Source organism: Cryptotermes secundus, unplaced genomic scaffold, assembly GCF_002891405.2.
Source record: "Cryptotermes secundus unplaced genomic scaffold, Csec_1.0 scaffold2387, whole genome shotgun sequence".
NCBI classification, from domain to species: Eukaryota; Metazoa; Arthropoda; class Insecta; order Blattodea; family Kalotermitidae; genus Cryptotermes; species Cryptotermes secundus.
In genome coordinates this window covers 45,832-60,737 of record NW_019731616.1, presented here as the reverse complement: position 1 = coordinate 60,737, position 14,906 = coordinate 45,832, and the positions used below count along the sequence as shown (strand labels likewise).

Below are 14,906 nucleotides of genomic sequence, written 5' to 3'. Positions count from 1 at the left end.
GTTGCCGAACAGTCAACATCAGTATTTCCAGCCACACATGAAGATTACCGAACAATCAACAGTGGTTTCCCAGACACGGGAATTTCCCAAAGTATTTTTTCTCTCGATAGTAATTATATGAATCGGTTGACTTTTAACAGACCACACGGCGTTATATCCCAGAAGACAAAACTCTTCATAACCACCGGTGTCAGAACCTCAAATCGTACATAATTTTAATAAAATTCACCAGTATAAGTTTTTATCAAAAATCAGTTCAGCGGTTCGCGACATGGCGAAGCAAAGAAGCCTATTTTTTTTCTCAACTCTTCTTTACGAGTGCGCCGAAATTTCCAGATTTAAAATGCGAATTTGAAAATAGAACGTGACGCAGTGTTTTGTTACAGAACTAATGAATTTAATGTAATGGTTTAACACTTACAACTTCGGAAGCTTCACTGGCCCCTCCTGATACAGACGAGTCTTGACTGACCAGCCACTCAGAAGGGCCTATCTTATTAATATATACACGAACCACAATCAATAAAACGGACCACAGCACATTTGAGACATTAAAATAAGTTTTATAATTCACATGGCTCTCTTAACCAGTTTAACCCAAAACTTTGCGATGATTTGATTGGTCATTTTCCAGCGTAAGCCGATAACCCCGTGAACTTCCCTTCTGATCCACATATGTTACATGCATCGTGTTTTTCGATGTGCTATTGGTTGGCTTTAAACACTTTGTACCCTGGTAATGCGTCATTTCAGATTAAGTATTTTATGTTGAATTCTAAAAACAGCAAATGCCATTCCGGAAGCTTATATTGAAGTAATTGCTAATAATTTTGTAGAAATGAGAACATGATATAAAAAATTGTTGTTAATCTGTTCTGCATAACACGAAAATTCAGATATTCTTGTGAATTATACATAAAGCTGTTGAATTTCATAATAATTTTAAAATGTATAGAATTTATTTTAAATTTTAGAGTCTGATTGTTATATCTGCTCCAGAAAAAAAAAACAAATATTTGCACAGGACCGTATTATATCGTTCTAGTTGTACTTTTTGCATTGATTTTCTGTAGGCCTACCTTAAAAATCCTACTTCGCCCCTTTTTACCAGAAGATCGTCTGTGATTGTGAAAACTTTCTTGGACATGTTTAATTCTTACGTCAGAAAATCAAATGGTTTGTTATTGGTTGTTCAGATACCCGATATTCTGATTGGTAGCCTAACAAGTAGTTTTATTTTGGAGTAGCCCGAGCTAGGAAACAGTGTGCTTGTACGGTTTCTGCTCCAGTTGCTAAGTGCAAGAAGCCTCGATGTCACACTCAACATAACACGGACACGTCGGATTCCCGGACTTCTGTCTTCTGGGATGTAAAAAATTGTAGTCCGTTTAAAGTTAGTTTTCGACGGTTTGCACGGCTCTGTGTCCCATGAGGCAAAACCTCAAAACACACACACACGAGAGATGATGTCTTATCAAGGTATCTAATTTTTTACAGATATTAAAAATATCTAAATGAACTCCATTTTGAAGGTAAAGAAAATTAAGAAAGACTAGTAGAACAGTAAGGCCACGGGGTAGCGTAGTTGGTTGAGGTACTATGCTACAAGCCGGAAGGTCGCTGGTTCAAGTCCCGATGAGATCAGTGGATTTTTCAGTTGACCTAAACCTTCCAGTGGCACTATGGTCCTGTGGTCGACTCAGCCACTATCAGAAATGAGTACCAGGGATCTTCCTGGGGTTTAAAGGGCGACCGGCGCATAAGGCTGACCTCACCGCCATCTGTGAGCCGATTATCTAGAAAATGTGGTAGCCTCGATGTCTCATAGCCCCATGGGCCTCCACGTCCTGTTACAGTGATAACTTTACATTTTACCTTGCCTTTTTATTGGCAGCGTCGTGAAATAAACTGTAAATAAAAGCGGAGCTATTGACTTACTTATATCGTTTTTGATCTCAAAGACCCTATCCTCAGACGCGAAATCCTGTAGTGTAGGTTCGCCCACATTATACAGTTCCAGTGACGTCATATTATTTGTCTTGCGATTAATTTCGCAATTTTTGTTTTATTTCGTTGAATTCTTAGTCGTCAGATTCAAGTACGGAAGTCCCTCGCCGTACACGATCCCCGATTTGTATCAAGTTTTGACAGATTCTGTTCCTTGTATCCGCGGTAGAAGAAGAGGAAGAGTACACCCAGAAATCCACAGTTTCTGGGCCCACCCAAACTTTCTTTTCTAGCTTGCAGGTTACTGTTATGCTACATGGATTTTTTGGCAGTTCTGCGTAACGCCTGTCCGTATGCATGAAGCAACCAATTTTCGTTCAAATCGATCACCATTTACGTACACTGTACATGAACACCTGAACACGTTTTTGCGCGCCTCTCGACAATAACTCGCTGAGTATTTACCGGAACGAAAGTATCGAAGCAAAATGCATTGAAGGGGCGTACATATATCCACACACCCCCCCCCCGCCGATGATACAGTGTTTCTGCAAGTCTGTTTTCGAGAAAACGAAACAGAAGAGAGAATACTGCAGAGTTCTTACACCATACGTAAAGTTGTCCCTGTGCGTAATTAATTACACACAATGCCATGAAGAAATATGGGGGAGTGGAGGTATAGCTCCCCCATACCTACCTTTCATAACTTGTTCATGTCAAGTTAATTTTAACACCTTACGTATTGTTTTTATTTAAACAATAGGCAAGTTTTGCTTTGGGTTTGAGATTTTCACAGCGTTGACTATGAAGAAGTTTATCTTGTGGGCTATAACATCTTGTATCCCGGTGAAATTCAACTGACGTTTCGGAGGAACACATCGCCTTTATTTTCAGGGTCGAAGATCAAGAAACCAACATGAAGTAGGCATTAAGCAGATTGATTTTTCATATTCTTTAGCCCTGAACACAGAGTAATTATGTTCCGAAACGTCGGTTGATCTTCACCGGACACTACGCGACGTTATATCCCAGAAGATAAAGAGCTCTTTAAGTTGGGCTTTGATGACGGTTTGTGAGCTATCGACACGTGACCACCGCCGTCCTTGGCATTCAGTGAAGTGGTCACGTGTAATTCCCGCCGTAAAATTAGTCCAGGAAGAATTATTATGTCCTTACGTATGATGCGTTAGGATTTTACATTTTCTCGTCAACTTTTATCGCTCATAAATTTTAATTATGTTTTAAATTATTATTATTACGATTATCTGTGTGTGGTATTGAATTATATGGTTTGGCTGTAACGTTTGTTCTTGATAATTCAGGGTCACTTGGTATCGTCGCTTACTCTAATTGCTTGAGCATGGGGGATTGCGTTATTTCTACGTCATCTATATATAATAAAATGTTAACGAAAAGAAAGATACATTTGTAAGAATTGAGATTTTCACAGCGGTGACTATCGAGAATGCCGTATTCTGGGATGTGTCGCAGTGTAGATTTTGTATGAACCGACGTTCCACCGAAACGTCGGTTCACACAAAATCTACACACGGCCACATCCCAGAAGACGGCATTCTTCATATTTACATTTGATTAACTACTGCCTCAGGCCTGTGTTCTGTAATTTCGAATATTAAAAGCATAGTTTTTTTTATTTCTGTGGGGTGGGACTAAGTTCCTTGTACTGCGGCCACTTCTGGCCTATTGTACCAGCCCCAGATGATAGGTGAGGGTGATTGTGGAGCAATTGGTGGAATGAAGATTGGCAGGGGAAACCGAAGTACTCGGAGAAATGCTGCCCCAGCGCCACTTTGTCCACCACAAATCTCACTTGACCAGACCCGGGATCGAACCCGGGCGGCCGCGGTGGGAAGCGAGCGACTAACCGGTTGAGCTATGGCGCTGCTAAAAGCAGACCTTACAGCGATAATTCTGTGTTTGTGTATTAATAAGGATGCGAAGAATTCACTTGCATATCCACGAATCCGCCATGTTTTGTAATAGCGATGTGGTAATCTCGTTTTTCTCTAAGAGTCAAACATGCATTTCTGTAGGAAGCAAAGAAATGCAGGCCTAAGCGTTTCGCAACAATTCTTGGCGCGCTCTGTCCCAGGCTTATGGAATGGGCATATATGTTTCTTTTTTCTTTCTCGTTCTGATAACTATTTAGCAGTCTCGATAGCTCAGTCGGTATAGCGACTGGCTACGGGCTGGACGGCCGAGGTGTCGGAGTTCGAGTCCCGGTATAATCAGAAATTTTCTCCACGTCATCCAGACCGTCTCTGAGGTTCGTGCATCCAGTGGGTACCGGGTGCTCTTTACCGGGTTAAAGCGGCCGGGGCGTGAAGATGACCACTCAACTAGTGACGAGGTCAAAAATGCGTGGATCTATTCATATACTCCCCCATACGCCTTCATGGCATGGTGGTTAATTAATTATCACCCTCTTCTGACCTTTACCAGTCTCTCTTTTCCCTGGGTTCGAGGAGCTGCATTTGTATCTGTTCTTCCTGACAGTTTATACTGGGAGTGATGCATACTTTATTTTTCCCTATGTGTAATTGAATTGAATTTGGTTCGGTCATTCGTTAGGTTTCAGCCTTGTTGAGGCCGCATCTTTAAACGTGGGAATTTGAGTAGAAATCGTTTAGATTGGTTCTTGATATTGGGGCACGCGGGGGGGAGCTAGCAGCTCTGTATTTTGTTTCTTGTTTCATGTTTAATGACTTTTCTTTCTTGAAATATTAAATGGGCGTGTGGCTCTATGTGTGTTTCGTATCCGAAATTTCTGAACGCAATTTTTGTGGAATTTGTCTGCACTTTTTGGGGCTTTAAAGTAATTTAATTTTGGTATATGTCGGCCTGAAATAGCCTCCACTTTACACGAAACGCCACGCGAGCGTTATCGTGTAGTAACACATTGTTTCGTAATGAGGATCAAATCGAAAGTGTACTGTAGTACTTGGGCATCGGCCCTGGTTCGATTCCCGTCAGTGCAAGGTTTTTCTCTTCTTCACAGCATCCAGACTGACTCTGGGGCCCATCCAGCCTCCTATCGAATAGATCTCGGGTGGTTAAGCGGCAGGGACGTGAAGCTGACCATCACCTCCAGCTAGCGCCGAGGTCTAGAAAGGTGGAGCTATACCTCCACTCCCCCATGTGTCTTCATGACGTAGTGCTTAAGTAATTAAGCACAGAAACAATTTAGTAATTGCACATTGCTTTAACAGCTTTTACTATGGTAATCTTTGCCGAGAGAACATTGTTAACTGTTCGACTGGCTACTCGTACAGGTTGGACGACCAAGGAGTCGGGGTTCGAGTCCAGGTGGGGGCAGAAATTTTCACTTCTCCATGTCGTCCAGACCGGCTCTGTGGCTTACCCAGCCTCCTATCCAATGCGTACCGGGGGTAAAGCGGCCAGGGCGTGAAGCTGACCATCACCTCCAGCTAATGCCGAGGTCAAGAAAACGTGGATCTATACGTTGACGCCCCCATGCTATTTCATTGCGTAGTGCTTATTTAGTTAAGCACAGGGATAACTTTTACATAATAAATATTACAACAGCTTTGGATGTTCAGTACGAGGTCCCCAGTAAGAAACAGTAAAAAGAAGTTACATTTTTATGTCGACGGATAGAAAGAAATGTCTCGTCTTGCGCCAGACGGCAGATGACATTTCGCCCGAGATAGCTCGCTCCTTGGGGCGCAGAGTACGATACGGTTCATGTCCAGGCAGTGCCCAATGCACTGCAGAATAAAACGTGAATTCCCCCGTCCCCCGCACGCTATGTGACCTTGATCTCAACGGAATCTCAGTCTCAGAATTCTCTTTATGTTGTAGTTCCTGGCTACAGATCCAGAGGTCCGTGTTCGATTCCCGACGCTACCACATTTTCTGAGAAGTTGTGGGTCTGGAACGGGGTACACCCAGCATCGTGAGGTTTATTGAGGAGCTGTTTCAAGGAAGTAGCGGCTCCGGTCTAGAAAACCGAGATTAACGGCCGTGGGGATCCGTTGCGCTGACCACGTGACACTATCTATCCACTAAAATTCGGCAGTAACTTCGCCGACAAGCAGCGGTCGCTAGGTCGGTATAGTTCGCTTGCGGACTAAAGCCACGGAGTTTGTTAAGTGTACTGCTAATTTACAGCGTTCCTTTGATATAGCTTAATGGGCAAAAAGAAGGTAAAGCTATCCCTGTAACAGGCCGTGGAGGCCCATAGGGTTGTGAGACGTCGAGGCCCCCACATTTTCTCGACAGTCGGCTCATAGATGGCGGTGAGTTGTCAGCCTTACGCGCCAGCCGCCCTTTACCCCCGGGAAGATTCCTGGTACTCATTTCTGTTAGAGGCTGAGTCGACCCCAGGGCCATAGTGCGGCTGGAAGGATTAGGTCAATTGAAAAATCGAATGACCTCATCGGGAATCGAGCCCCAGATCCTCCGGCTTGTAGCATAGTGCCTCAACCAACTACGGTACCGCGTGCCCCTACCCTTAATTGGACGTTTGGTTGTACCGTCCAATACATATCCCTGTATCGTGAGCCTGGCTTCAGTAATGCGCCAATAGTCATGCTGGCTTTCAAGTCCGACCTTCGCCAGCATTCACATAACACTGCCGACGTTTATCTATATTTATTTATATACTGTATATATATTTAATGACAATTTCAACACCCCAGATAATAAATCATTGAGTGACAGTGATGTGCGACTTGACGTTCTCACGATCTTCTGGAATGTGACTCCCTGTAATTTGGTATAGGTACCGACGTTTCGGAGGAAGTTATTACTCCCATCTTCACGGTAAACGGAATAACATTCCAGAAGACTAATTTGTAGCGAATAATGAGTTGAAAAGAACGCGGAAATAAGCGGTCGTGTACCATCGCAACATTTGGATGGGCGGCTGAGTACAATTGACGAAACTCCTGAAGGAGCTAGCCGGTCTTCGGTCACGTGATTTGATCCCTGTAGGAAAATTCAGGCCACGGTCGCTTCCCTACAAATCCTTCCCAATTCATCTTTCACCTACTCATGCTACCAATCAACGCTATATTATCCGAGGTGTTGACACCGTAGCTTATTTGGTTGAGGCACTATGCTACAAGTCGGAAGGTCGCGGGTTCGATTCCCGATGAGGTCATTGTATTTTTCAATTGAACTAATCCTTCCAGCCGCACTATGGCCCTGGGGTCAACACAGCCTCTATCAGAAATGAGTATCAGGAATCTTCCCGGGGGTAAAGGGCGCCGGCGCGTAAGGCTGACAACTCACCGCCATCTGTGAGCCGACTGTCTAGAAAATGTGGGTGCCTCGACGTCTCACAACCCTATGGTCCCTCTCGGTCTGTTACAGGGATAGTTTTACGTTTTTTTTTACTGAGAACGTTTCACACGGACCGCAAAAAAGTTCCTACCTCACAGAAAACACACTTCGTCTTTATTACAAAGACCGTCTGTTTAATAATTTACGGAATTGACACTTGTTATCGACGAGACCGAGAAATACACGCTGTGAACAGAACGCACTATTTTATGTCGATGTGGGTGGCGCGTATATACCTCTGTGCTTGAAAGAATGAAACATACTTGAGACCCTGCAGACAGCGGATGCTTCTAAGTGCCTCCCCCAGAAAAAAAAATAGCTTGAATAGATTTTATAGCAATTTTAAGCCAAGCGAGTGTCAGATCAGAAGTGAGGCCCAAAACATAAAGACCAAGGATATGATAGGTGAGTGTGAGGCGGTGGCAGAGTGATGATTAGCAGGGGGAAATGGAAGAAACTTCGGAGAAAACCTTGCTCCAGTGCCACTTCGTCCACCTTCAATCTCAGATTAAGTCTCCTAGGTCTGAACCTGGGGTCTGCGTAGTGGGAAGCCAGCGTGTATCCGCCCATGCTAAAGGCAATTGAAATTCAAGTGCCACTGTTACAGAGTGTGGGATATCCTCTTCTGTTAACGAGCAGTTCTGGCAAGAAGTTGAGACCACAACTTTTCTTCAATTACTTCAATCTGTTAAGACGAAACTGGCAGGAACTACACAATTTAGTCTTCCATTGCTCTTCATATTTATCATTAGTACCTATATTATGCCTAGGCACGCGGTAGCGTAGTTGGTTGAGGCACTTTGCTACAAACCGGAAGATTCGGGTTCGATTCCCGATGAGGTCAGTGGATTTTTCAGTTAACCTAATCCTTCCAGCCGCACTATGACCCTGGGGTCGACTCAACCTCTAACAGAAATGAGTACCAGGATCTGGTATATTTAAGAAAATAAAAGGAAGCTTACGAGATTACCTTGCTGTCTCTCTGTGTTCCCTAATTTTTTAGTTTTTATGCGGTCCGTGTCGTATCAAAGGAAAACAGGCGATTGGTTCTTCTCAGGGGTTCTTGTTGCAGTATGGAGATTACGTTGCACCAATGGGGGAAGTGCGGAATATGAATTTGACTGCAGAAGGACATTTGTAAGAAATGGGAGGCCGGTACAAGCGTTTGAATGAAGAACTTAAAGAGATAATGCTACAGTTACCGGGAAGCAGATGAACATAAATTGAAATGCTTCCTCTATTGTGTCAGGAAGTTGTTTGAATGTGCGCCATCATTGGATCGTTAAGTCATTATTATAAAGTTAATAAATTCTGTTTTTCAATTTTTCGATCTGAACAAAACTCGCTATAGCGGTGATCTCGTTGTGGGCACGGTACCTTTGTTCTGTCAGGCTGCGGCTGAGGCCATATGTGCCTTCAAACATATTTTAGACACTTTCAGGTGACTCGTTGAACGTTAGTATATTTACAAAGAACAGGCAGTTTAGTAGATATTTAAATGAATATAATAGTAACAGAAGACGTATGGGGGAACGGAGGTATAGATCCACGTATTTATTACATCGGCACTAAGTGGAAGTAAGCGTTCAGCTTCACATCCCGGCCGCTTTACACCCCGGTATAGGAGTCTGGATGAGCTCCAGAACCGGTCTGGAAGCTGTGGAGTAAAGTCTTTGCCTCTGCCGAGGAATGAACCCCAATTATCCGGTCGTCCAGCTTGTAGGCTAGTCAAAATACAAGCGAGGAACGCATAACTTCAGCCTTGTTTGTTTTGCAATGGTGTGTCAGTCAGAAGTATTGTGGTTGCAATGTTAAGTGTATTGTTGACAAGGCGCGTTTCGGTATGCACGCTCCTGCCATCTGGCAGCCCGTTAGGTAACTACTTCCAGATAGCATGTCGCTCACTTCGCAGAACGTAAGAATTCTGTACTCGAGGTTTTAATGTCCCAATTTGGAACGAAAAAGAAAGTAATTTGAATTCAAGGATTTTTTTCTGTAGAAATGTTACTCATATATTTTCTGCTTTTGTGTGTGTGTGTGTGTGGGGGGGGGCAACGAATGGCTGTATTTTGATTTTGCACTGTTCGGAAGAAATAAATTCTTTAATCACACAACAGTGCCATCCACAATAAAAATTTTCCAGGGTTCGGAAAGTTTTATATTGCATCTAGGATTACTACGTTTCTGGACTTGACCATTGTCTAGTATTGCGAATAGACCCATTGTAGAAACTAGTTATATAAGATTCTGACATCGTGTTGCAGTGTAGTGCTTAAGCAAATATTGCACAGTGGAAAACATGACTTTCATTTTACAGTAAGTCGGAAATATATTCTAGACACAAGAATCATGTGCCTTTAGTCTGCTCCCTCCAGCTAGAAAATATCGGCATAGCAAATCTGTATCGAATTTTCAAAAGTTCCGCATTAAAAATTGCATCCATTCAAATCAATTTTTAATGCGGAACTTTTGAATTTGTCTAAACATTTAAACATTCAGTTCGTACCTCACAGGAAACACTGCATCTCTAACATTTAAACATTCAGTTCGTACCTCACAGGAAACACTGCATCTCTAGTAAATCTGAGCAAATGCCTTGTTTATATTAAGAGCGATATGAAAACAACACTGCAAAATGCAGTCTTTTTGGCGTTAAAGCAGATGTTAACATTTAGTTGTCCACGTATTGAAAGGACTGAAATATAAATATAATGTTAAAGTATTTGTATTTCATTGCAATAAATCGAAAATTTAATCCATATGGAATAACCATTGAACGTGGTGTTTGAATTAAATTTGTTTCCTGTCGTAATATTTCTAATTCCAGTCTAAGTCTTTGTTAGATATGACTCATATTTCAATTTTATCTGGGATTAAGAACACTATATCAATCAATATTAAAGACACTCATATTAATAAAGAAAGATCATATTTAAATTAGCCGGTCACGGTAGCCGAGCGGTCTAAGGCATGTACTGTCTTCGCTCGCTCGGAAGTCGGGATCGTGGGTTCGAATCCCACGCAAGGCATGGATGTTTGATGTGCCTATACGTTTATTCTATGTTTGTGTTGTCCTGTGTTTAGGTATAGGCCTTGCGACGAGCTGATCATCCATCCAAGGAGTCCTACCGTCTGTAAAATGATCATGAAACTGAGAAATCAGCCCTACGCTCCAAAGTGGGAGCAAAAGGAGAGATATTTAAATTAACTATTTCGAAGTCAAGCTTTTGGGATTATAAAGCGTTAAAAGCACTTACCCCACATCTTGGGAAAACGAGGGCAGGGGTTCGACTTCTTCCTAGGATCCACTTCATTTTCCCCATTTTGCCAATGTCAGAACCACGTGTTAGGTCCGGAGCACTGTTACGCTTAAGTGTTTACGTAACACTAGGCTGTATGCCTCACAGTTGTAATTAATTGATATGTGATTAGTCAGATTACTCATAAAATATCAATAATAAGTTCACACTTAAATTCGCCACTATCACTTCTCGTACGCCCTTCTTGACGGCTGTCAGAACGTAAATCAGCGCGTCTCCTGTGTGATATTGTGACGAAATCATGTAATTGTGGACACAGGTTATTCGCAAGATGACTTAATGTCTCCTCAGATTTTATTTAATTCAGATAACCACTAATATAGTTAAAAATATCTCGGTCCTAAGCTGTCACTCATTTACACGCGCAGATATCTTGATCGATATAATTGTTGCTAACAATATCTCGATTATGTCTATCTCGTAAGTTTTTATTGAATGAACTGAGTCAGGTACAGAAGTCCACCTTTATAATGATGCCATCGCGCTGTTGATTAAGGAAGGGGGGGTAGGGGCGGGAGGAGGGCTTCACGGAGGTAAACTGTCGCAGGGGAAGTGCAGTTCAAACAGCTGTAATCAAAGCTTGTATTTTTTTTTTCCGAAAGAAGAGAGGAAAGGAAGGGGAAGGTGTGTAAAGAGTGGGGAGAACAAGGGGAGGGGATGGAAGTTTCGTGTTGGAACAGTTTTCTTTGAATGGGCGAAGGCGGGGGAGGTGCATGGAAAGTTTCAAGAATTTCCGCCTGCTCAGAAAAATGTATTATATTCGTCATTATGTTCCTGTGTTTATACAACTGATTTTGATTGTATGCACAATCATTCAGGTGTTAAGTGAAGGGCGTTTACATTACGGGAACAGTAGAGAGTAGAATATAACTGAGTCACAGACGGGCTGTGAACTGAGCTCGCTCGGTTCATCATAGTCGAAACGTCGAATCAAATTCCTGACTAAATATAGTGATGTGCTGGATCTGGTGTTCTCGGAGCGGTGAATATGAACGAGTTCTGTTTTCTGGCATGTAACGTCATATAGTCCATTCAATGTCAGACGACGTTTCGGAAGAACATATCGCCTACATCTTCAGTCTCGAACAGTAAAGCAAGAAACCAGAATGATGTAGCCAATAAGACTTCTACCCTGAATATTAAGGAGGTTTGTTCCTCCGAAACGTCGGTTATCTTTCAACAAGCTACACGANAATATAACTGAGTCACAGACGGGCTGTGAACTGAGCTCGCTCGGTTCATCATAGTCGAAACGTCGAATCAAATTCCTGACTAAATATAGTGATGTGCTGGATCTGGTGTTCTCGGAGCGGTGAATATGAACGAGTTCTGTTTTCTGGCATGTAACGTCATATAGTCCATTCAATGTCAGACGACGTTTCGGAAGAACATATCGCCTACATCTTCAGTCTCGAACAGTAAAGCAAGAAACCAGAATGATGTAGCCAATAAGACTTCTACCCTGAATATTAAGGAGGTTTGTTCCTCCGAAACGTCGGTTATCTTTCAACAAGCTACACGACGTTATATCGCAGAAGATAACGATTGAATATAGTATATTGTCGTATTCTATGTACGGGGGACACCGGCACCTACTGTTGTGACTAAGGTGTTTCGAAGCGGCCTCCGTAGTCTAGAGGTAACGTTCCCACCTCATGACTCGTAGTACGTGGGTTCAAACCCGGCAGAGTTCGTGGAATTTTTAAGGGCGGAAAAATTCAGGGAACAAGTCCTCCGGGAGGGACTTCAAGCCATGGGTCCCGTGTCGTAGCTTTACGGCATGTAAAAGAGCCTCAATCTCCAAAGGAGGTCACTGAGCCAAATTCCAGGACGTTTCCCGCCCAACAGTAGTCTCTAACGCCTCTGATAGATGGGGGAAGCATTATAGATACCGCCAAGCCAGTAGAGGCGAACTCGCTGGCTCGGTCGGGACTGATGGTAGGCACCAATATCGGTAGGGTATAGAGACTGGTAGAATATCATAGAGGGAAGCACAGTAGATCAAACTGGTCGCGGTGCATGGGGAAACCCACCCTCTCCAATAACTAAATAACTAACTAAGGTGTTTCGAGGTTTTCTCAGTCACACCAAACATATCTGGATAATAGTGTCACCTGTATGAGTGTGATTATAGACGGGGTTTGGATTGGTGAATGGATTTACTGACCGTTTATACACCAGACTCAGAACTACACGCAATTACAGCGCCACCGCTAATCTCCACAATTCACAGATCACCACAGCACCCGCTAAGCCTTTTCCAGCCTACTGTCTTCACCAGCCGTTACCTGGCAACTGCTTCTAACAGCGTAGATTCTTCAGCTTCACGCGGTAAAGTCGTATCTTTACAGCCTCCCGTACAAGACTCAACTAACTTTGTCCCTTGCTTATAACATCTCGGCATGGACCACATGGAAAACTCCTTTCGGTCTCGTTTGCTAACCATTTCCGCTATAACGTGTTTACGGAACCGTTTCCTAACAGAGGCCGTCTTTTCTCGCTTTTTAAGAATCTGCTACCTAGCAACGGACGTTCCACTGCATGCTTCGCGGCCGTTGCCTGAAAACGAATGTCGCTTCAGAGTCATTCGCTAGCAACGGCTGTTTCTCTGGCTCTGCGGTTCTTGCTTCGAGCAAATATGGCACAATACCTTAAATTAGTCCAATCTTCCTTTCGTATCCTTTCCGGTTCATTATTCGCTCTCGTCCAGTCGTTCAGCGCTGTGCACTGTCAGTTACTGAGCGTTACGTAAGCTGACAAGGTGAACTCGTCAGCCCCTAAACCAAAATTGGGGGGGGGGCGATACACAGACAGCAAGGTGATCTCATGCGCCTCCTTGTATTTTTGCGAAATAAAGAAATAGGCTAAGAACTACTTAACATTATTATCACGCGTCACAACTGTTGCTGACATAGAGTGTAAGCCCCATAGAAGTGGCCATTTGATCCTGTCATACGCTTGTCTGTAAATACCAAGCACTTGTATGTTAAGTTTAGTTAGCTAACGAAAGGTACAAACCTGATATGTGGAGCATAGTTGTTTCAGAAGCGAAAGGTATCTCATATTTAAACACCTTGTTCTTCAGTAAAAAAGGTAATAGGCCTTGGAGGCCCATAGGGTTGTGAGACGTCGAGGCTCCCACATCGGCGACAATCGGCTAACACATGGCGGTGAGGTTGTCAGCCCTACGCGCCGGCCGCCCTTTACCCACAGGGAGATTACTGGTACTCATTTCTGTTAGAGACTGAGTCGACAGCAGGGCCATAGTACGGCTGGAAGGATTAGGTCAATTGAAAAATACAGTGACCCCATCGGGAATCGAACCCGCGACATTCCGGCTTGTAGGACAGTGCATCGACTAACTACGCCCTCAAAATAAAGGCCTTGGAGGCCCAGAGGGTTGTGAGACGCCGAGGCTCCCACGTTTCCTAGACAGTCGGCTCACAGGTGGCCGTGACGTCAGCCTTACGCGCCACCCGTCCGCCCTTTAGCCGCAGAAAGATTTGTGATACTCATTTCTGTTAGAGGCTCCTGGAGCTTATGTAGACGGCGCAGCAAACCAACTTTCCCGCTGCGTTTTGGTGCTTGTTTTCTTGGCGTGCTCTTCGACCCTGAAGATGGAGACAGTACTTTCCTCCGAAACGTCTTTGTATTTCTTCCAGACTACATGGCCTTACATCCGTCTTCTGGGATGTGACGCTGTGTAGTCTGGTAAGAAGTTCGCCGACGTTTCGGAGGGACACGCTGGCTTAATCTTCAGAGTAAGTTAAGCTAGCTACAGACAAAAAGCCACAACGTCTCTTATCTGTCTCCAATTTGTTGTACCTAATCACATAGCTTATTACATGATAAGCCACGTGTCCAATTACGTATTGTCTGAATCAACGTAATACAATTTTGCGACGTCATTCTGACGTAATCACAGCAGTATGCTTATAAAATTGCAATGTAATTGTCTGAAACATCGATGGGAAACCCACCCGTTGACATATATACATACGTAATCGTAGTAGCATGAACATTATACTGTCATTATACATTGCTCGTATGAATTGTGGTCGTATTTTCTTAAGATTACTATTTCTAGACTACTTTTGCGATTTTGAAAAATTAAAATAGGATTATGAAATCGCCTTGCTGTCTGTGTGTGTGTGTGTTTTTGAACCCCCCTCATACAACCTTTGAACCCCTGAACCGATCTTCATGAGACTTGGTATGTATATCATGCCACCTGAGGTCATCCCAACGGCGTACCTCATAAATCCCCACCCCACCCCAATCAGTAATACTAACATTGAAACCTCTCCAATT

General features: G+C 43.4%; 1 protein-coding gene across 5 annotated transcripts in view; it reads right to left on the bottom strand.

Annotated features, from left to right (window-relative positions):
* Positions 1-14,906, bottom strand: part of LOC111867332 (facilitated trehalose transporter Tret1) — a 69,592-nt gene that overhangs the window by 32,560 nt on the left and 22,126 nt on the right. Inside the window, exon 1 of one of the 5 annotated variants that reach the window (XM_023857087.2) lies at positions 10,533-10,989. The exons of 3 other annotated variants lie outside the window; for them this stretch is intronic. In XM_023857087.2, coding sequence (XP_023712855.1) covers positions 10,533-10,598 — 66 coding nt within the window. In that variant the 5' untranslated portion in view covers positions 10,599-10,989. Of the gene's footprint in view, positions 1-421; positions 536-10,532; positions 10,990-14,906 lie in introns of those variants that run through there. One more of the 5 variants, XM_023857091.2, reaches the window with a different exon arrangement.